This window comes from Salarias fasciatus, chromosome 13, assembly GCF_902148845.1.
Source record: "Salarias fasciatus chromosome 13, fSalaFa1.1, whole genome shotgun sequence".
Taxonomy (NCBI): Eukaryota; Metazoa; Chordata; class Actinopteri; order Blenniiformes; family Blenniidae; genus Salarias; species Salarias fasciatus.
In genome coordinates, this window is record NC_043757.1 from 19,536,342 (window position 1) to 19,557,652 (window position 21,311).

Genomic DNA, 21,311 nt, shown 5'->3' on the forward strand with positions numbered 1-21,311 from the left:
AAGCCGCTCTCGCCAGCGCTCCGCTTATGATGTTGCCACATGCTTCCGCCACCCTGTTTGTCTGGTGTCACTAACGTACAGTCCATTTTCTGCTGATGTTTCCACTCTGGCAGTCGTTTATGCCACCTGCTGTACAGTGACGCGGCGCTTTGACAGCTTATCTCAGGCAATGAACACCGAAACAACATTTTTAGAGTCATCTTCTCAGGTCATTTAACCCACATAAACAGTTTTATGAAGGTTTTATGTTTTGTATAATAGGACAGTCTTCAACATGGAAGCCCTTCATCTGATATTGGAACAATATTTTTTCAGGATGATTTCATTTAAAAAGTATTTATATATTACCACAGAAAGTCTGAGAGTAAAAACTGTTTTAATTTTATGATGTGCTTGCGCCAGTGACATTAAAAAGCATTCTCAGTTTAAAGCTTATTTGCTGTGTTTCCACGGGCATTTTCACCAGCCAGTCAAAATACGGTAAACAAACTGCATATTGGACGTTTTAATGACTTGGATTATGTGACAGAGCTTTCACCACTTCCACAACAATGCCATGTGCTGAGCTAAGTGCTCTCATGGGATTATTCTGTTGGTATTATGCGAACGTCTGAGAGCTAATAGACACCCGGATATAGAGTTTAAACTCTGCACTGACAAGACATCCTTTTTTTTTGCACACAATCATGACAATCTGTTGGAAGAACACTGAGGTTTTTGGGCTATACTGCATCCATATCTCATTGAAATTGTACTGTAATTTGTTTTTTTGTTTTTTTTGTACTGGGATATCTTCCCTCAAGGGATGATGGTCCATTCCGATTTATTTATCAATTAAATTGTTTTTGTGACCATTGTTTGTATTGCAATATTAGCATTTCTGGAATGACATTTAGTAGCATTTATGCTCTAACAATAGCAGAAACCTTTTATCTTTTATAGTAGGGCAGGCGATTGTGTTACTGCTCTGCAATTATATGCAATTTTGAAGACATACAATACCCATTGATTATTCACCAATCCACAAGAGAGCTTCTGTTAAAATAATTTGCTTCTTCTTTTCCATGCAGAGTGTAAGCTGTCTCGGCCGGGCCCCCCTGCAACTATTGTGACCATTGATGAGGAAAGTCCCAACGGTATGTACCGTACCCGGTGCCCAGGCACAGAATAATGTCTGAGTGAAAACATCCTGGGGTGCTCTTGGAATGGGGTTGCAAAGTCCAAAGCACTCTCAAAAATTGCCATACTTAAAGCCTCTTTAAATAAATGGCTGCTGCTTATTTCTTGATGGCAAAACATAGTTCTGCTTGTGTTGAAGCAACAAGGTTTCTATAAAAGTTTCCTCCTATTTTGTTAGTCACCTATGTGCCTCTGTTACTCCTGCCTCATGTTGTTCTCCTGTTTGGCTAATTCTTCCCTGGATTTAACTGTTGAACTTGCTTTCATATGTGCTGCTTTTGTAGTGTTTTATATATTAATGATCACTACACAGTTTGGCTCAGCTGGTAACAGGATTTCTGCTTTTTCAATCACATTGTATGGTGTGTGTGTGTGTGTGTGTGTCCGTCCTCTCAGGGTAAAGCAGATATGTGAATGTGCTCGCATGTTTGGGGGGGAATGCAGATGGCGTTTGGCATACGGATGTGATGTGAGGCTCCATTAATGAGTTGTCTGCTCCCTGTGCAGGTTGTATTTACTGTGGTTATACTTGTGCTGCAGCAGTGCAGGAATCACTGAAGCGGAGAGCGTAGACCCACTTGAGTGGGTCAGGTGAAGGGTTTTTTTTTTTTTTTCTCACCTCTTTTTCTTCCTCTTTCTTTATTCTTTCTCTGGCCTCTTCATCACCTGCACCCACTTTTCATCTGCCTCTACTTTCGCTCTTTTATTCCCTTACCTTTAAGGCTCTTTACTATGAGTTTCTCAATGTTTTTTTTTTTTTTTTTTTTTTTGAAGAGTACATGCAGGTGCATTTGAGTGTTGGAAAAGAAGGGCTGCATGAAGAGAAGCTATATGTTAATTGAGGGCATGAGAAATGCTTTTTTCTAAAGTGAGCAGGTGTGTGTGTTTGTCTCCGTCACTTCTCCCTACATATATTAGAACTACAGGTTAACAGGGTTTAATAGCCAGCTCCTACTACAGATGGCATCCAGAGCTTGTTTATACTATCCGAGTGGCATTTTACAGATGCTGCCCTTCTCCCTGCCATACTGTACACACCCTGGGTACTGCTTATGTGGGTGGCAGTGTGTCTTCGGGAAATGAGTTGTGTGTGCACATTTGCATGCGCCTTATGTTCATATTTGTATCCCGGGAGTATGAATGGGTGGCTCTGTGGCTGATCGGCCCGCTCGTTCGTCATAGCAATAGCCAACAATTCAGACCGTCATACGGTTTCACCTACTCCTTCCTCTCGGTGTGTGCAGCTGTGATTTGGGGCTTTGATCGATCGCTGGGGGAATTTGCGAGATGGAGGTAGCCAAGCCTGTATCTGAAAGCCGCTCTCGCCCCACATGTGCCGATGCTCTGTGTGTGAGGGATTTGCACTAATCTTCCTCATAAAGCTCTCATTTACCTGGGATATGGGTCTCTTCTGGCTTCGCCGTCCTTTTATTTATCTCCCCGCGATGAAACGGGCCGGAGCCCATCCTCCACATAATGAAATGTAAAACAGGCAACCCGCTGTTATTGACCAAAGCAATTATCCTTCTAAATGTGTTTCATCTCTTCTCTTCTGTCACACAGAAACCATACAAATGGCACATAATAAGATCCCATCTTTTTTCAAGCATTTGCCATTATATTCCTTCATGTCTATGAATGGGAGACCAAACAACATAATCACCCGTCTGGTTCTGTTTGGTCAGGGTCAGAGAAGATAGACAAATAAATATATAATTTCCATTCCCTCGGCTTCCCAGAAGAACAAATTTAATCTGAAACTCAAGAGCCTGAGGGAGAGGTGTGTTTCCCAGAAACTTGATAACATTCACATTTGTCAAAGCGCTCGTCTTTAGAATATGCTGTACATTCATTGTCTATCTGGATAAAGCTATATTACACTCAGTTTAAAGACAATAGACGCTGGCGTGGACATGGTTAAAACAGCCTATTTCCTGCCCTATTTGATTTCGATTTTGCCTTTTTTCTTGGTCGTTTTCACATGAGGAGGGGGGGGAAAAAAAGCAAGTCACATGGGGCTAGCAACCCAGTTGCTCAAATGAAGCGTAACATGTTTAATTTATCTAAGCTGCTGCTGCTACAGACCCACTGACAGGTGCCAGACACAACACATGAAGACTCACACACTTGAGGAGTAGATCTGTGTGAGAAGAGGAAGCTCCTTTTCTATAGGCTGCTTTGCTTATTCAGTCCTATGTATGAGCTAAATCCGAAAGCATTTAATCAGATCAGATTTCTATCTGGAGCCAGCTGTGTAAGTGGAGTGAGAGAGACACAGGGAGAGAGTGTCATTTTCCATTGACGGAAAGCTTCCTACAACTGCAGAGGGAAATCAGTGTGTCCATAAATGAGAATGCTGTCTCCCAGCTTTTATCTTGTCTCTGCAAATTCATGATTTGTATCTGCTGTTGCCTGGAGCGTGCGAGGATCCTCTCAGCCCTCTACACATTGAGCAACAGCTTATAGGAAATCAGAAGCGAGTCTTACTGAAGTGCTTTATTGAAGGGGAGTCAATTTAGTGTTCTTATATGCAGCGTGCTGCCAAGGTAGCTTCGCTCTAAATGCTGATACATCATGGCGTTTAGATGAAGCCTGACACCCACTTGGATGAGGCAATCAAAGTACAAATCCTCCATAGGCAAATGATGCAAGTAATCATGTAAGTCCTGAATTTGTATGCTTGACCTTAAACATTATACCCTGTTTGCGCTGAATACTAAGAAAAAAAAAGCCATTTCAATTGAATGGATTTACATTGGGTTTAAAGAAATTGGGAGATTTGCATTTCTCTGCAGCTTTTAAAACGGTAACTCTTAAAAAATGCGGAAGACGTGACATTATCAATCTCTTTTTTGATTTTACTGGCTGTACTTATTCATCGAGTGTCACTTTTTGCTGGTGTATTGAAATCATTCGCTTTTTCAGACCGTTAAAATGACTCACTTCAACTTACAGGCTCCACAATGTAGTTGTTAAGAAATCGCTCCTCCAGTCTTGAAACCATGCCACAGTTTTTTAATAAGAAACACCTCTTATTAACTTTAGCAATATGCCCAGACATGTTATATTTCGTGGCATAGTTTGAGTCACCTACTGTGCCATTTTTCTAGTTAAAGGTATTTATAATCTGGATACAATTTTAATTAAAGTCAACATTGAGTAAAGTAAGCAAAACTTTGGATAAAGGCCCCTAAACCCCCAAATGTTCCCCCAGATGCTGCAGTGCTGCTGCCCCCTGCTCTCTTTCAGGATGGGTTACATACAGAGGACAATAGTGTATAATTGTCAAAAAAGAAAAGTTATTTGTTTAGAATCTTTGTTCATTAGGTGGGTCTTTGTTGGTTAGGTGGGTTTACATGGGACTGTTGTTCCTCTTTAATTCCGAATAAATTCAATACCTGAAATTTTTATCCTGAATTGAACTTAATTTGATTCTGATCTATTCCCATTCTAAAGTTTCTTAATTCAGAATAAACTAATTCCAAATTAAAAACACCATGTCACCTTGGCCTTTGTTTTAATCATGAAAATATTCATTTAAAAATACTCTGTGATTGAATAAATGGATTCTTTATTCATGCTGTGATTTTATATTAGTCTCAGTATCAAAAAATTTGTCCAACATCTAACACAAAGCCATTCTTACTCCTCTATCGCTTCATGCCCTTCGTTGTTTCAGCTACCCACGCCAATCATTCCTCTGAAAGAAAGCGCTCTAGTTAGGGAGGTAACAATGCATTTTCCCTGCCTCAGCCTCCTCACAGTCATCGCTAAACCTCCACTGAAGTCAACCACGCAAAAGCTAATCAGACAGAAAATACAGTGACAACTTCACCAGATCCTACATGAAGACACAAAACATCCCATTTAAAACTTCCGCATTGTTCCGGCTGTCTTTCGTCCCCGGTCTGGTGTCAGCTCTTCGCTTTCAAGAGTGTAATAGGTAGGTGTGTTGTTTTCAGATCCTGCTTCTGTTTTTAAAGATGACAGCACTGTCTGCGAGGCAGTCTTGACATGGCATTCAAAGATTGGCAAAATAAAATAATGGCGAGGAAAGAAAATCTATAGTAGCGTTTAATGGGCTCTCATCTGATGTGGGATAAACGCTTATAGAGCAGTGGAGGAATTTCCCCCGAGCAAAACACAAAGTCCTGCGTCTGTTGGTTCGCTTGCATTCGAAAGGCTTGACGGCATCGCCACAAAGTGGTAAATGTGTTGGTTTTAAACAATTAATGAGATGAGCAACCCCATGTGAGTGTTTTCCTTACTCACCGAGGACTCATTAGCGGGCCTCCTTAAAGTTAACTCAATCCCTCAAACCGTCTCTCCCCTCCAAGCTCGTCATTAGTTCAATCATGCTCTCTTTAGCTTCACTCTTCCACATTAACAACTGGCTTGTTCACTTTGCTTTGCAGCTGTTCTTTGTGTTTCTATCCATAAGTAGACGACATCATGCCGGGTGCTTCCACCATTTTGAGATTAAATGTTCACTCCCAATGTATAGCCAGTTTCTTTCATCAAAGCTAAAGCGAACTCTCTGTTTTCCATTTTGTTAATTGGCTCATGCTGGGATGTACCTTTTCATCCAAGGTTAACCCAGCAGTGCGCTGAAGGTCCAGTTAGACCCCCACTAAACCCGGAGTGCTGTGTTCTACCAGAACGAATCCTCCGACATGTATAGTCCTGAATGCAGCTGAACTCAAACAATAGTTGTTGCCAGCAGGAGAGCAAATTGATCTATGGTGCTTTCAGTGTTGCCCGGCACAAACTGCAAGGGTATAATTTGTACCCCTTTTACCAAGTGAAGTGACAAATATCGATCCTTGGATTAGGAGACGAATGAGGGAAAGGATTCTAGTGTTTGCCACGACTGAAGAGTTATAAATACCTACACACACTGCAGCTGCCTTGGAGATACAGAGGGAATGTAATTACCGTTGTAAGGATATTAATTGAGAAGATGCAGCCTTTTCATCACGTGGCAGAGAGAGTTGTAAAAACAAATTTAAAACCAGCGACACAGGCTTGATAACCAATGCAGTTCCCATTCACGCTGGTATGGCTCACTTGTAAATATTTCATTGAGTTAATTTAATCAGGATATACAGATTCTTCAGGTTCACTTTGAGCTGCAGACACATAAAGTTGAGTATGAAACTTGAGGAGACTAATTTGTTTATAGTGAAGTGTTTGCCATTAATCCTTCTGACAAATGAATGTCTGCACTTTAGTATATTGATGTTGTGCTTTGACTGTAACACTTTTGGGACACTGATGAAAAATTACTTTTAAATCCGCCTTTTTGTTTGAGGAGTTTCTGTCGAGCTTCCATTGAAAATACACTATCCAATGAGCAGAGCACCCCTCCCAGAGAGCCCTGGAAATACACAGTGGAGCTTCTGGTGGAAGCACAATCATTACTGTTTTACTTTTTTTTGCTGAATAGATCATTTGAAGTTCCACTCCTGGTTGAAATTGTGAGCTATTGCCTCTCTTGCTGTTGTAGATTTAGCCCTGCATTTTATTAATCACAACATTCGCAGATACCCTGATCCAGTGGGTCACAACTTGCAGTCTGTGATGTATGTATTTTGTGTGGAAACTTCCAACAAATTCAGTTACAGTAAAATTATTTTTTTGTCAGGTTAGAAGGCTGAGAATGTTGGTTTTCAGACAGCTCACATACCGTATTTGAAGCCATATTGAAAATATGTTGGGAGACTCTCACAAGGCTCGGCTCTTGATTTTGCTGATCAGTACTTTGGACATTCCTCTCATGTTTAATATTGGCAATTTAACAGGAGTTGTAACATCTGGACAAATAGGGGTGGAGTTACCCAAGTGGCCAATTTAATTTTGTGGCGCTGTGAATCTGTTACTCACACAAAAATGAGCACTGCTGTCTTGTGTGCAGATGCAGTCGAGCATTGTGAAAAAAAGAGCGTGTGTGTGCGTGTGTGTGTGTTTATATATACAATACTTGACTGGGGACCATTTCACTGGTTCGTGAATTTCATGGTTTTCGTTCTGTAATTTTGTACAGATGTCTAATTAGGATTTCTACGCTCTTCATTCCCCATTGTACCTTCCACAAAGACACACACATCGTTTCTTTGCCATATGGGGGCTTTGCCTCGTCCTTGTTTTTTTTTTGTATCCTGCAGAAGTCTACTACAACTGTTTGCCTGGACCAAACCTACAGAACACCCCCTCCGTGCACCACCTCAAAGCTTCAAAGCTTCATCTAGCGGTGTGTTGAGTGTGCAGAGAGGTTGGTGTCCCCACAAGGACAGAACAAGGCCACACACACACACACACACACACACACACACACACACACACACACACACACACACGCACACACACAAACAACAGTCTCTAGTCATTTCTATGATCGTGTCCAGTTGGGATGATTGCTAGGTCATCAATATATAATTAGCGTGGAGCTGAAAGGCAGGGATTACAGCACAACACCTGTTCCTTGTAGATTAGAAAGTAAAACAGGAGGGCGGGACGTCCACTGAGGCTCAATTACACACTGCATGCGATGCATTCAGACTGCATTCACACAGATTTCACACTTTTTTCTTCTATATGCTCATAAGAAGCCATTCTTTTTTAATCGGAGGTGGTGTATGGCCAGGTCTCTCTGCTTTCCCACACTCTGAGGGTCTTTGTGTTTCAGATGGAGTGGCCTGCAACAGCTGTACCTCCCCGTCTTCTTGTCTCTAATTACACTATTTGTGTTAATGCCATTGTTTTTCTTTAAGAGTGGAGAACATAGTTATGTTTGATGTGCTAATAAAGGCAATAATTACAGTGCATTGTGACAGCAAACAATTAGCATAATCACTTTTGTTTCTATTGTAAATCGCTTTGTGCTTATCCTCATTCTGCCACGGAAACAGGTCTTTCATGTGTGACGCTACACTTTGTCATTGCTCTGTGAACACACTTGAATTCTCTCAGGCTCAAAAATGTCAATTAATAAATCCATACCTTCTCAGATGCAAATAATCTCTCAGCTGTATATCTGACCTAATGCGTTTTTGTGTTTTACTCTGTGACCATTTAGAAAAAAAAGAAAAATAACAGGTACACAATAATAGATCAATGCTGAACAGCTCTGTCTACTTTTACCAAATTTAGTTTTCAAGACGTTGGAGACAGATGTCTTTGTAAGTGCTGATCCTGGTGAGGGCTCACACACCTCACCATTATTCAAATGCTTTTCTACAGATATGGACTGTCACCCTCGATTGATGGTGCCATTGTTGGATATGAGCTATTTTTTTCTTCGCATTTCTTTGAGAGAAGCCCAGTGTTCTTCCACTGCAGCCTCTCTCCTGTGTACATGATGAGATTATAGAGCAGAATAATAGTTTCAAGTTTCCTATACTGTCCTGAGGAATAGATGAGCTGGGAAACCAGAATCAGTAAAAGTTGGCCTCTGCATGAGCAGCACTGCAATAAAACTTGTTCAACCAATACATAAAACATTGTTCCCTCCCTCTTTTTTTAGCTGAATGTCCACATTTTATATTGAATCTGACTTGACAGTGGGAGCTGCAGCGACAACATTGTGTAGACGGTATCATTAGTGGAATAGTCCTCAAGCTCCCCTCCTGAATCAGTGAAGCCCGGTTTGTGGTCACTGTAATAATGCTTGGGGGCAGTTTTAATGATGGCGGTGTTTTCTGCCTCATAACTGTTAACGCTGCAATGAGATTAAGATTCATCAAAACCTTGTTGAGGATTTGGAGTCGTTTCAAGCTCATGGTGTTTGTCTATTCTTCTGTTCAAACTTAGTGGGATCCTATTGAAGAGGTACGAGAGCCTGCGTGTTGGATTTGTTTATGCTTGTTATCTGGTAATTTGCATTCCACCGTTAATACCAAGAAGACCATTCATCAATTAATTTCCAAAACATGATAATGAGATGATGGATTAGTTTAATCCTCGCATGAAGCTGTACAGACATTAAAATGATTGGTCATTTGAGCTTCATGCACAGAGCTTATTTCCTGCTAAACAAATGGTGGAGCCTGGTACATTATGTTGCCTTCAGCTGGAGACATGCTGCTTTATTGAGCATGACCACCGCAGACTTGCTTTTATTGAGCCAAATAGTCATAATTATAACTGTAATTTGCACATATTGTCTTTGATTGACATGTTATGACGTTCTGACCCTCAGCCCCCCAAAAAATACTGGTGTGATCTATGAGTGATTGATTCAATTAGATATGAAATCCAGGATACACCTGCATTCATTTCTTCTCAAGTATTAATGCTTTACTTACAGTATCAGGTGAAATCGCAGTGATGAATTTAAATTTAGCTCAAAGCACAGCAGTGCCTCAGGGAAACCCCACACAGACTCCAGCTTGGCTGTAGATTTTTAAGTTATACTTTAAAATATACACATATATAAAATTATTTTTGCAGAACTTCTTGAAAAGATCTTTCGTTCTACATGTAATAAAATGGCTTGATTGCCATTTTTTAATTACCAAAACTGTATAGTAGATGCAGATTTCAGTAACAGGCTGTCTTCTTGGCATCGTGTATTTCTCAAATCTTTCTTCAATCTCTCAAACAAAATGAATCACTTTTATTTCTCCCCAAATTCTGTTCTTTAAATTATAGTTGTTTTGAGTTGTTTTTTCCCCCTAACAATTTCCCCCCCTGTAATAAAGTCAAATGTAGACTCAGGCAATTAGAATGGCCTTTTTTGATCTTCCTGCAGTCCTCTTGGTTAGTTACAAATGACAGAGAACTGTTGCCTGGTAGATATAGGGATGACAATGATTACTGATTGGGTCTTTTCTTTTGTAGTTAATGATTGTAATTACATGCAACCAAGAAACTAAGCTGTTGTCAAGGTAGCACATTAGCGTTCATTTGCACTGTAGTAGCAATATTGATGTGAGACCTGCCTATTTTTGCTTTTAAAGCTGCCTTTATGTCGGTGTGGCATATATCCAGCATGTTGCGTGCAACCCTTTGTCGAGATGGTACATGTCGGTATGATGGTATCACACCGTTGGAGTGGGGTTGGAGGATTGGTCACCATTTGAGTGCATGCTCAAGAATCCAGGTAAAGATGGCTGGATCTTTCTTACCTGCCACATTCTCCTGAAAGAGGCGCCTATTCAGACAATGGTACACTTTGGTAATGGTCATCAACTATCCCCCACCTCATCACCACCACCAGCAGCCTGAATCAGTAATTCCTGTCATGATGGATCCATGCTATCATCTATGCTGATTGTGTGAAACCCTGATTGCACTCAGCCATGCACAGCTACCATTTTCCAATCTTTCCATGCCTAATTTTAATGATTGAGAGCAAATTTTCACTTTCATACCCTGTACTTATCTGGGAGAAGTACTGTCTTCTGCTGCCGTAGCCCGTCTGATTTAAACTTGGATGAGTTGAGTGCTGACTCAGGAGCTTCTGCAGCCTTTGATTGCAGCAGGCAGCTATCTGGAGTCCTGTTGCCTTTCTGTCATGGTGAACCAATCTCACCATTCTGTTGTTTGCATCAACTTTTGAGACTCATTCGAAACTTCAGCAGGTCATCTGGATCATGTTTACAAGATTTGAAAAGGGACTAATGTGGTTTATAGCAAATGCGACTGCGACTATCTCGCTCAAAGACAAGTCTTCCAAGGTTTAAAAAAAAAAATAAATAAATAAGTGTTTACCAGTTTTCTCTTACTGCCTTACCCTAATTAAGTAATCCCGATTTCTTAGCAACACAATGTCTGTGGGCTGACATTCATGAGAAAAGCCAACAATAAATGTCTTACTTGTGGATGAAAGCACTTTTTTAATTGGTCTCCTCCAGTACAAGGCTTGTAACTGTTAAACTAACAGAAGGTTTGCTGAAACTGTGACACGCTCACTCACCCTGTGGTTGAGGAGCAAATGAAATTATTTGAATATGTAAATCCTACAATATTTTCCTTTGGCACATCCATCAGAATTATTCATATAATTCATCTTTGATAGTGATATTTTGTCAAACTAAAAATCCCAAAAAGATAGAGGCGACATGCTATAAGATCAAGACATACTGCATAAGTTACTGCAAATTTAATTTGGCATTAAAAAAGGAGTTAACAATTCCTCTGTCTTGCATCAGTTTTTTCTGCACTAGTATATATTCATCTTTTGCTCCCAACACTTTGAAACAGGAGAGGAGACTTCGCCCCATCCCTCATGTCACACCAGTGTACAGTTACACAGTAATATGTTTAAAAGTGATGGCACTTCCAATCCCCGACACATCTTTCAAGCTAACATTCAAGGAATGCACAAAGTCAGTGCCCCGTTCATTAAAAACTGAGCTGCTCTGGGCTCTAAATTAGAATAGTATCTCAGATAAAAAGCTTTTTTTTTTTTTTTTTTTTTAAATTGGAGCCTTGGCGAGACCTCATTTCAGATGCAGGGATACTAACCATGCCCTCTCCTGCGATGCATCACTGGTGTGTGACTCAGTGCATGTCCATAGTAACAGAAGGACGCTCTCAAACATCGCGTCCTAATTTACTGTTGATGTCGGCGTGCATCATCACATCGACCCTCTCTGCCACATAATAATCAAAGCATCCTTTTAACGGTGATAGATGTGTCATTTAGCTGGACACGCTGACAGCCCAGTGGTTGCGGCGCTCGGCTAACAAGACAAAGTCATTCTGGTTTGATTCGTTTACCTCCATGTATATATTTTCTACCTGCACACATCCAATTATATAATGAGGATATTTACTTAGAAAGCTGTGATCTTCATGTCATTGTTGGAGCTTCAATGCATTCTAAAGAAATCTCAATTTGTGCTTGATCTCCCAGCATGGATAAGACTGTCCATTCTATTTCAAAAAGAGCTGGATCTCACATACCACTTGATATTTCTCAGGGTAATGAATGCCTTCTTTGTCCTGGCAACTTGTTTATTGTAAAAAGGTTTTGACTGATTATAAGGGCTATGGGGAAGCTGATGGAGGTATGGAACACCAATGCCAGGCATTGTAAGTCATTGTATGTAACCTTGGACATTTGCCACCTGAATGATGTGTATTCTGCCTTGACGTCACCGACCTGTCCTTTGGACTCATACTGTCTGCATTATAGCTTATTCCAATATTCATGAAATCCTTGAAATTCATTATGTGGTGAAAGTGCGACGGTTTTTCGAGAAGCTCAAGACAACGTAACTTGCTAGTTTTAATGACTTTTCCTCACAAACAGTGCGTAATGTACTTTTCATTATCATCAATTAATTCCTGCTTGTTTATCCCTTTGTTTTCTCTCAAGCCTCCAGCAAGTAGGTTTTTTTTTCAAAGCATAATCATTTGCTGTTTACATCATGCTATTTAAAGTGATTGAAGAACAGTATGACTCATTTAACAGATAAGTCTGTATGATTTCTTTATGGCTTGTTGTTGTATCGATCATGATAACTGGTGTTTCCTTTTAATTTCTGTTGAATCTGTCAAAAGTCGTGCCCCACCCAACCCCTCTGAGCTTATTTTGGTTTATACCCTCACTCACTGTCTCAGGTCAACTGGCGTTTGTGTTTTGTATTTACTAAGTGAAATGTTTATGAATTTGTTCCACAAAGTTTCCTGACTATTGTGCTAACTGTTAGCATGTCTATAGGTTTTCCCATATATGTTAGCATTAAGCTAGCAGGACCTTTTTTTTTCTTTCATAATGCATGTTGTGATACTGTGGCGTCACGTCCAAAGCAAAATTCAGCCTTTACATGATTAATCTTCCAATGTCTCTTCTCTCCAGAGCTTGTTTCATTGACAAATAGTCATCTCTATTAAGGCTGGACGATTAATTGAATTTTAATCTTGATTTCGATTTTGGTTACTCACGATCATAAAAACGTTATAATCGGAGAAAAACGATTAATTAGCCGCACGGCGTGGCGTGTATGTAATTTCCTATGCTGCCAAAGTACCATGAATGCACCTTGTGCACGTAGCCGCAGCAAGGGCTCTATCAGCAACACGTGAAGGAAGTGGTTTACAAACATGGCAGAAAAGGAGCCTTTAGTTGACAAGAAAGGTAGGACTACTTCAGTCATCTGGAAGCATTTTGGCTTCAACTCGTCGGACATCCAGCATCCCTGCCACAAGTGCTGCATCAGAGCGGGTTTTCAGCGCAGGTGGAAATGTTGTCACCTGCCTTCGTTAGTCGCTGAAGCCAGACCAAGGCTGTGTTCGAAACCGCATACTTACGTACTACTCATACTAACTTATTGAGTATGCAGTGTGTTTACACTGGCAGTATGCGATTTTGAGTATGCGAGAAGTTCCCGGATGCATACTGCATTCGCCAGAAATGTTGAGTATACATCGTGTGTTCACTACTCATACTGAAATTGCCCAAGATGCAACGCGACGGACATTTGAATAAACTTTATTCAGTTCACAATGACCGTTTCTTCATGATGTACATTTAGCAAGCTGAGTATGGTTATAGATTTAATCTTCCCTCCATTGTTTGTGCTCGTAGGTATGTTATGTTACAAGATTTCTGATTGGATTGACAATGATTAAAAATAGTAAAAACAAAAAAAACCCTTACATCTGAGAACAAGTCCATGCTGAAAGCGACCATGATGTACCGAAGATGGCAAGCCGATCTTTGTTGAAGAGCCGAAAATACTCTCCGTCGGTAAGGCATCATAATTGGCATAATAAGTGCTCCGTTAACGGGACACCGGTCCAAACGGCGACGTTAAGCGAGATATATTGCTGAAAGATTGCCTTCTTGTTTTCAAAGTAAAAGCACAGATTTATCACTGAGGTTTTTTGCATGAGAAAGGGAAAGGGGTGGTTTATTTTGGTGAAAATAACCGGAAGTGCGTTGCTCACTGCGGCTGGCTTGAATTTCGCCGAATTCGTCCGAACAAAATCATAAACGGCTGGTATTCGGACAAATAAACGACACACTCGGGCTCTAAACCACCACTTTGTCGACTAATTTTAAAAAAAATCTCGATGAAGTTATACATTTGACGAGTTTAAAGCTAAAGTGAAATCAGCTTTAGCAGATCGATTTCTGCTCATGGAAGAAGTGCAATGCATTGTGGGTTATTATGTAGTATGCTGTAGTGTAAACGCTTCGCATACTGTTTGATGGACTGAGTAAGCAGGATGCAGGATGGATAGTATGAGTATGTAAGGATGTAGTAGACAGTATGCGGTTTCGAACACAGCCCATGTGAACAGACTCGTCTTCCTTGCCAAAAACCTGTAGGAAGTTAACGACAGGGAGTGTTTAACTATGCAGCCAACCCCTCTTTTGTTATTTAAAAAAGTTTTTGAGAGAGTTCAAAGAATATTTTCAGGTTGTGTTTTTGACTGAGTTATTAGTGTATTTTGCATATTGCTATTTTTGCAAGTTTTATAGAAATGCATGCAGATTGGGTATTTTTTATTTGTTTTATTGATATTATTTAATATATTAATAATTTGTATAATTTTGTTTTTGATTGTTCTTTCAAGTTGTAGATTAATAACTACTCAAGTTTTGGAATTATGAATAATCGTGGTTATTAATCGTGATTTCAATATCTATCAACATAATTGTGATTATTATTTTTGCCATAATCGTCCAGCCCTAATCTCTATTCTCCTCTCTATGCACATGTATCTATCTGCAGGCACATATATCTATCTGCATGGCTCTGCAGGCACTGTGTGCAGCTTTCACTGCTGATTTGCTGTTACCCCTGCCAGGTCTGAGCATAAGCAATCAGATGATGCTGTGGGCGGGACAGTGCGGGAGGCAGAGTTGCGAATTTCTACAAAGACACAGCTTCATCTGAGCCAAAATAATCCTGTTTCATATTTATCCGTTATTGGCCGTCTGATTTAAAAAAAAAAAAAGAAAAAAAAAGATAAAGGCCGATATGCTTCAAAATGCCAAATATCAGCGCTGATAATCGTCCTGGCCGATGATCAGGTGATCCCTAATTTGTTTCAACCGTGTTTAATTTATTTGTATTCTCTATCTTTTATCTATTTTATATGGAGCCCCTAAAGGGACGTGCAAAAAATAAAATAAAAAAAACATTTCAGGTGAGCACCTGAAACTTTTGCGTGCTCACCAGAAACTTTTACGTGCGCACCTGAAATGTTTCACGTGCGCACGTGAAAGTTTCTGGTGCGCACCTGAAAGTTTCCTTCTCCTCAGAATGACAGTGTGTGTGTATTTTGACTTGGGACCTCATTATAAAGAAGTTGCTGCTTTGCTTGCAAGTCATCAAGGTCATGTAGGCTCATTTATCAAATGATCTTTTGGGGGCCTTGCGTGGCAATAATGAAAGTTCCGTACCTCCCCGATCTCAGCGTTTGAATGATGGGTGTTGATAAATGCTGTGGATGAATTTGATCGTCATTAATATGCTACTGCTGTATGCATAGATCTGAAGCTGCGCCCACTGAGGTCAAACATGGAAAAGGAGCGATTTTGGCAAAAAAAGAAATTTTTCGGAGCTGGAAATCGATCCTCTCAGGTCCGAGGTGGAGGTAAATCAGGATGAGCTCTTTGGAAGAATAATTGAATGGAAAGAAAAGGGAATAGAAAAACGCTGTCTGGAGATCACAGCGGCGGTGAACAGCGTCGCCTGGAGGAACGGACACCGGCTGAGGTCTGAACAGATTATAGATCCTTAATTTAACCCTGATATTACAAATAAAAAGGCTGACTCACGTTATACAGCTCATATTTTTTATTGTTTCGCTTAATTATGTCTCAGAGCCAGACGGCAGCAGCACCGCGGCCCGGTCTCCTCCCTACAGCAGTGACAGTCCCAGCGAGACACACACACCCGGCACCGGACCCGGTGCCGAACAGGACCCCGGACCGAGCGGGACACAGGATCGAATAGGACCCGGAACTCAGGCCAGAAAGGGCGGCGATTGCCACCTGCTGCCGGTGCTGCTTAAATTAAAGACAATTCATAGCAGTCTTAATAAAATGTTTGACTAAACGTCCTCTGTCTGTATTTAATCTCCCTTTAGCTAATATGTTATGTTCTCGGCTGCTGCACATCACTGATCAAATAAATAATTTGCTAAACTTTAGAGTTTATTTACATTTAGCGGTTCTTCAGGTCCTGTCTCCTCTGCATGCTGGTTCCCACATGGGGTCCTCTCGTGGCGCCGGTGCATCAAAAGTAACTCCATTGGCCAATGAAATATGTTATATTACATATAATACATATAATATTGTGTGAAACTGCACAGGCCAAAATAAAGTCACATCTTTTCGGGGCTGAACAGCAGCGTTTCCCCCGCTGGGTCTGAAGCTGCGCTCCGCAGCAGCGCGTGCGTCTTTGCGCACTGTTAAAACTGCGCTCCTCTCTGTGGCAGGATGGAATCAGCGGAGTTATTGAAGTTAAAATATCCTTTAAGGAGGGGATTTTATTAGATATTCTGTAAGGGAGTTATTTTATTTTTCATTCTTTTGCTTTTTAATATGTGCTGCTTGTGCTTTATGGCATGTTTGAGATTTGATTTGTAATTATTGTAGTGGATCGGTGCAGTGCTGACTCGGAGCGGGGGGGTGGGGTGCTAATGTGGTACACTGAGCGTCAGGGCCCCCACGCGTACGGTCACGCCCCCCGTACACTGCACCCTAGGCTGCCGCCTAGTTCGCCTAGAGCCGGCCCTGTCTCGGACACTGTATTACCATGACGACTTGCAATAATATAATGAATAATAAAGTCCCAAGTCAAAATAAAGGACACTCTCAGGTGCGCACGTGAAACATTTCAGGTGCTCACCTAAAACATTTCAGGTGCGCACGTGAAAGTTTTAGGTGCGCACCTGAAATGTTTTTTTTAGTTTTATTTTTTGCATGTCCCTTTAGGGGCTCCGTAATTTCATGCAACATATGAACAATGCACTTTTTCTGTTTTTCTTCCTTTTTTTTCCAAATTAACTTTTTTTTTGACATAGTGTCAATAGCAGAAAAACGTGAAGTTTTTTTTTTTCTTTTTTTTTTTTTAGTCTTAATATGATACTGAAATCTGTTTTGGGCTGTTTCATTGAAAAATGTAACCATTAAAAAATGTATTTTTTCATCTGCTGTAGTTATTTTGAAGTGTATCATAAGTTGGTATAGTTTTAATAAAAAAGAGTAACATTTTGCTACCTACAGCTCTTAAATGTGACATTTCATGTTTACAACAGAAAGTCTTTGTAAAAGCAGAGAAATGTTCTTCATTATCAGTGAAATCCCTTTTTCCCCCCTCTATTTTAAATGTTTTTGTACAGAGCTGCTGAGGCTAAGACCAGAAATTTAAGGTCAAAGTTTGGGAGACAGTACACACAAATAATTCTTCGAGCTACTTTTTTTTTTCCCGTGGCATCCACAAATATTGTATGAAGGGACAAGGAAGGATGATGTAACGATCCCTTTACCCCCAGTTATTTTTGGGTCAATTCACACTGGCGTCCTGCTGTCCCACTCTCCTTCTGCGCCCTCGGCTGCCGTGCCCTTAAAAGGTGGTCTCAGTGCCTCGCATGGTGTGAAAATCTTTAATCATTAGTCTTGATGGGTTTGTTGCAGCTGACATTGATGTCAGCAACCTAATTCTTGTCAGGGGTGTGAAATTAGTCTTTGAAATCGATTTTTATGTCTCATGTAAGTAATTAAATTTGTTTGCTTTGTTTGCTTTGTTCTTTTGTTCGAATGTTTTGGTCTGTCACAGTTACAGTCCACTGAATATATTCTCATGACAACTCTTAAAGTATTGACATTGTTCTTAATGATGAGGATCTTCTTTTGTCTTCACTTTTAAGTGAAATAATTATTTTCACTGTCTAGTCTGTTGTAGCGTTTTGGTATTTATCTGCGGGGACTTTTTTTTTTTTTACGTTGTTGATCTACTGCATCAGCCTGTGTGATTTCAATGGCAAAATGAAAAAGTAATTCCAGCAAATATGTGGGTCGATTACAGTAAGAAAATATTCTGCGCAACGCTTACCCACTTGTGCAATGTGCTAATGCGTTTTTATTGTTTGGGGCTGTTTTTAAATCTGGAACTGATGACGGGGAATTGATTCTTTCCTTGTTCAAACACGCACTGCCCAGAGTGCATCACGTCTGTCTCTTATTTAGAATGCAAAGCAGCGGCTTGCACATTGCTCTCACTTGTTGTAATTCATCAATTTTCATCAAGATAAAGAGGTTGTGTTTGGTGGTATAACATGCATCTCACCCTCTGAAGGTGACATCCACTTGGTGTCATCGTTATATTAACATCGGGATTAAAAGATAAGATAAGGAAGGAACTGTCATGCTGAAAACTGTGGTCTGTGTACGTGTTGAACATGTTACACAGTCATAAGATTAGTGCATTTCTTAGCTACTCCGCCACTTTGATCTGTGCAGCAGGACTGAAGGAAATTGTGATTTGTGACAAAACAATCTGGTAATATAACCTTGTTGATGGTGTGCTGTGGACGATCAGCAAGATTCAGCAAGATGAGTCTAAATATAGCAAAACACTGAGTATCTGAAGTATTTTAGACGTTATCACATCAGTAATCACGATAGTTTTCTATAATACAAATAAGTGTCCTGTTCGTTTAGCTTAGAACTCAGACATGTCTTCATGTTCAAGCCCTTTTTGCCAAATTATTGTGTTTTTTCAAAGCCCCTCCACAGGTTTGACCTTAGTAGTTAAAGCAACTTTCTTTTGTATGTGCATGTCTGTGCATATATTTCACTCGTGCAGCCTTTTCTTTTATATATGTAAATGTGTTTTCATGAGGTTAATGTGAAGCGTTAAGCGATCTCTCCCTGGATAATCCCTCCTGAAATGTATGCAGCACTCAGACTGAGAAAGAGAGATAATGTTGCAGCAAAGAGCGCTAAGTTTGACATCAGTGTGTTGCTGCAACAGCAGGTTTTTTTTGTGTGTGTTTTTGCAACAAGGAAATTGAGTTGGTGTTTTGGACAATCCACAGAGACAAATTTGCTGCAAGGCTGGAATTAAACCAATTTTGAAGGATAACGGAGCGTCCTGACAAAATCCCGCTCAAGGCATCACACAAGCTGAGCTTGTTCATGCTTGTGACCAACATCTCACCCACAATGAAGTCCAATGAAATTTCTATAACAAATAAAGCTCTTCGCATTTTCCTAGAGGAAGATACTTTAGAGTACTTGATCACTGTTTGGAGAGGCAACCAGCTGCATCGACTTTTTTTTTTCTTAAATTTGTATTTTATCTTTTTTTATTTTTTGTAACATTGGCCAGCCTACTGAGAAAAAGAAGAAAATGCTGGAATGACAGCTGGTTTTCATGTTAAACATTATGAAAAGTAATTTGGGGTAATAAAGCTTTTGGACAACTAAGTTGGCAGCTACGTGGCATCTGTCCTTAGTTGATGGTGGCTGCAGAATGTATACTCTATTGTAATTTCCACAATGTTTTGGTTGTTGCACAGTGGCTCTGTTGACAGCTGGTGGATGGTGTGTGTGAGATTTTGCGTGTGTGTGTCTGCGTGGGGAGGTTCAAGCTTCGCTGAGTGAAATGAAGACTTAGTGTGTGGGAACAAAAATCTCACATGACAAGGACAAAGTCAACTTAATTAAAACCTCACTTTTCATCCATTTTCAAGCAGAGTTTTGTACTTTAATGAAATTTTTCTTTGTCAAATTGCCCCCAGTTTAAACACTGACATGATATGAAGTACTTTCCTTTTAGTTCTTCTTCTTGACCACCACACACTCACTATGCTGGCATTTTCTTTCTTTCTTTTTTGTAAAGCTTCTCAGGTGCAGATCACTCCCCTCTCCCTCCTCCCTGTCTTGTCAGGTAGCGCTGCTCACTGCATAGTGATGTGCTGCAGATGCCCCACAGACATGACTGTACTTACAATACTGTACTTTGATTGAAAAAGGTGTAGACAGCTTGTGTTTCCTTTTTTTTTTTTGCTCCAACAGTAACTGTATATTTCCTCCCTTGTTTTTTTTTTTTTTTTTTTTTTGAGACTGCATGTAAATTTTGACATTTTGCCAGTTTCCCAGCAGTTTGGTGACAGAATGCAGAAATGCAATTAACGTGCCGTAGAATGAGAACAGTATGAGGAAGGCACGTTTTTCCACAATAACCGTAATCAGTTTAGTTCTTTATATTCTCCCGTTATACAACTTCTTCGTTTTTTTTAATATGTGAATGCTAATTATCACAGGAGGTTTATTAAAAAGTTTTATTCCGTAACTTTCTTTGCTTATATGTGTCAGGCAGCGTTTTTAATTGGACTTATGGCTTGTTTCACCTCTGCAGGAACAAGAATATTCTGAATTCTTGTCAGTGTGGAACATATAGCCACAAGTAACAGGCCAGTCAGTTACCTACTCGTGATTCATACTTCTAATCAAAACTTCTTTGAAGTCCTGTGCCTTCAGTATCTTGTATTAAAAAATATGTTTCCAAAGAATATAAATTGTTGAAAGACGTGCTCCAGGACTTTATGATGAGTCATCATAAAAAAAAAAAAAAAAAACTGGGCCATGATCTGATCTTCAGTCATCTCATAGCAGAGCCAGGACACGTGAATTACAAAGAGCAAATCAAAGACTTTGCAGCATCTGAAACAGGAGCCACAAAGCAACGCGTCTTCTTTCCTGCATACATAAAGGCACGCAGAGGCACCTTGGTGCTTTAAAGATTCATCAGTTACTTCTTAGGAAGCCCAACAGAGACGTGCTCGGGTAATGAGACCATTTTCTTGTTTTAGTGCCACAAATGCTTTCATTCATTTATCTTCTGTGAAGCTTCATCCACCTCAGGGTCACAGGATGCTGAAGCAAAGACTGGGTGCTCCCTGGACGGGTCACTCGTCCATCACAGGACAAACACCGATACAGAGAAGAAGAAGAAAAAAGACTCCTCAGTTCTTCAGAACTCTTTAGTCACCAGTTAACCTGAATGTTTTCATTCAAGTGTGTACCTTTGTAGAAAACCAACAAATAAATCCTGCAAAATCAGCACAGTACTCACAAATATTTATTTTTTCTCAACAAAAGCAAATTAAGATGGTTCACATTGCATTTCACCGTGGTTCAGTTTACTCTTGCACGACCA

The 21,311-nt window shown here is 40.2% G+C and overlaps 1 protein-coding gene across 1 annotated transcript in view; it reads left to right on the forward strand.

Moving 5' to 3' along the window:
• Positions 1-21,311, forward strand: part of LOC115398974 (protocadherin-15-like) — a 209,101-nt gene that overhangs the window by 81,735 nt on the left and 106,055 nt on the right. The window contains exon 5 of the mRNA XM_030106055.1: positions 1,071-1,136. Coding sequence (XP_029961915.1) covers positions 1,071-1,136 — 66 coding nt within the window. The remainder of the gene's footprint in view (positions 1-1,070; positions 1,137-21,311) is intronic.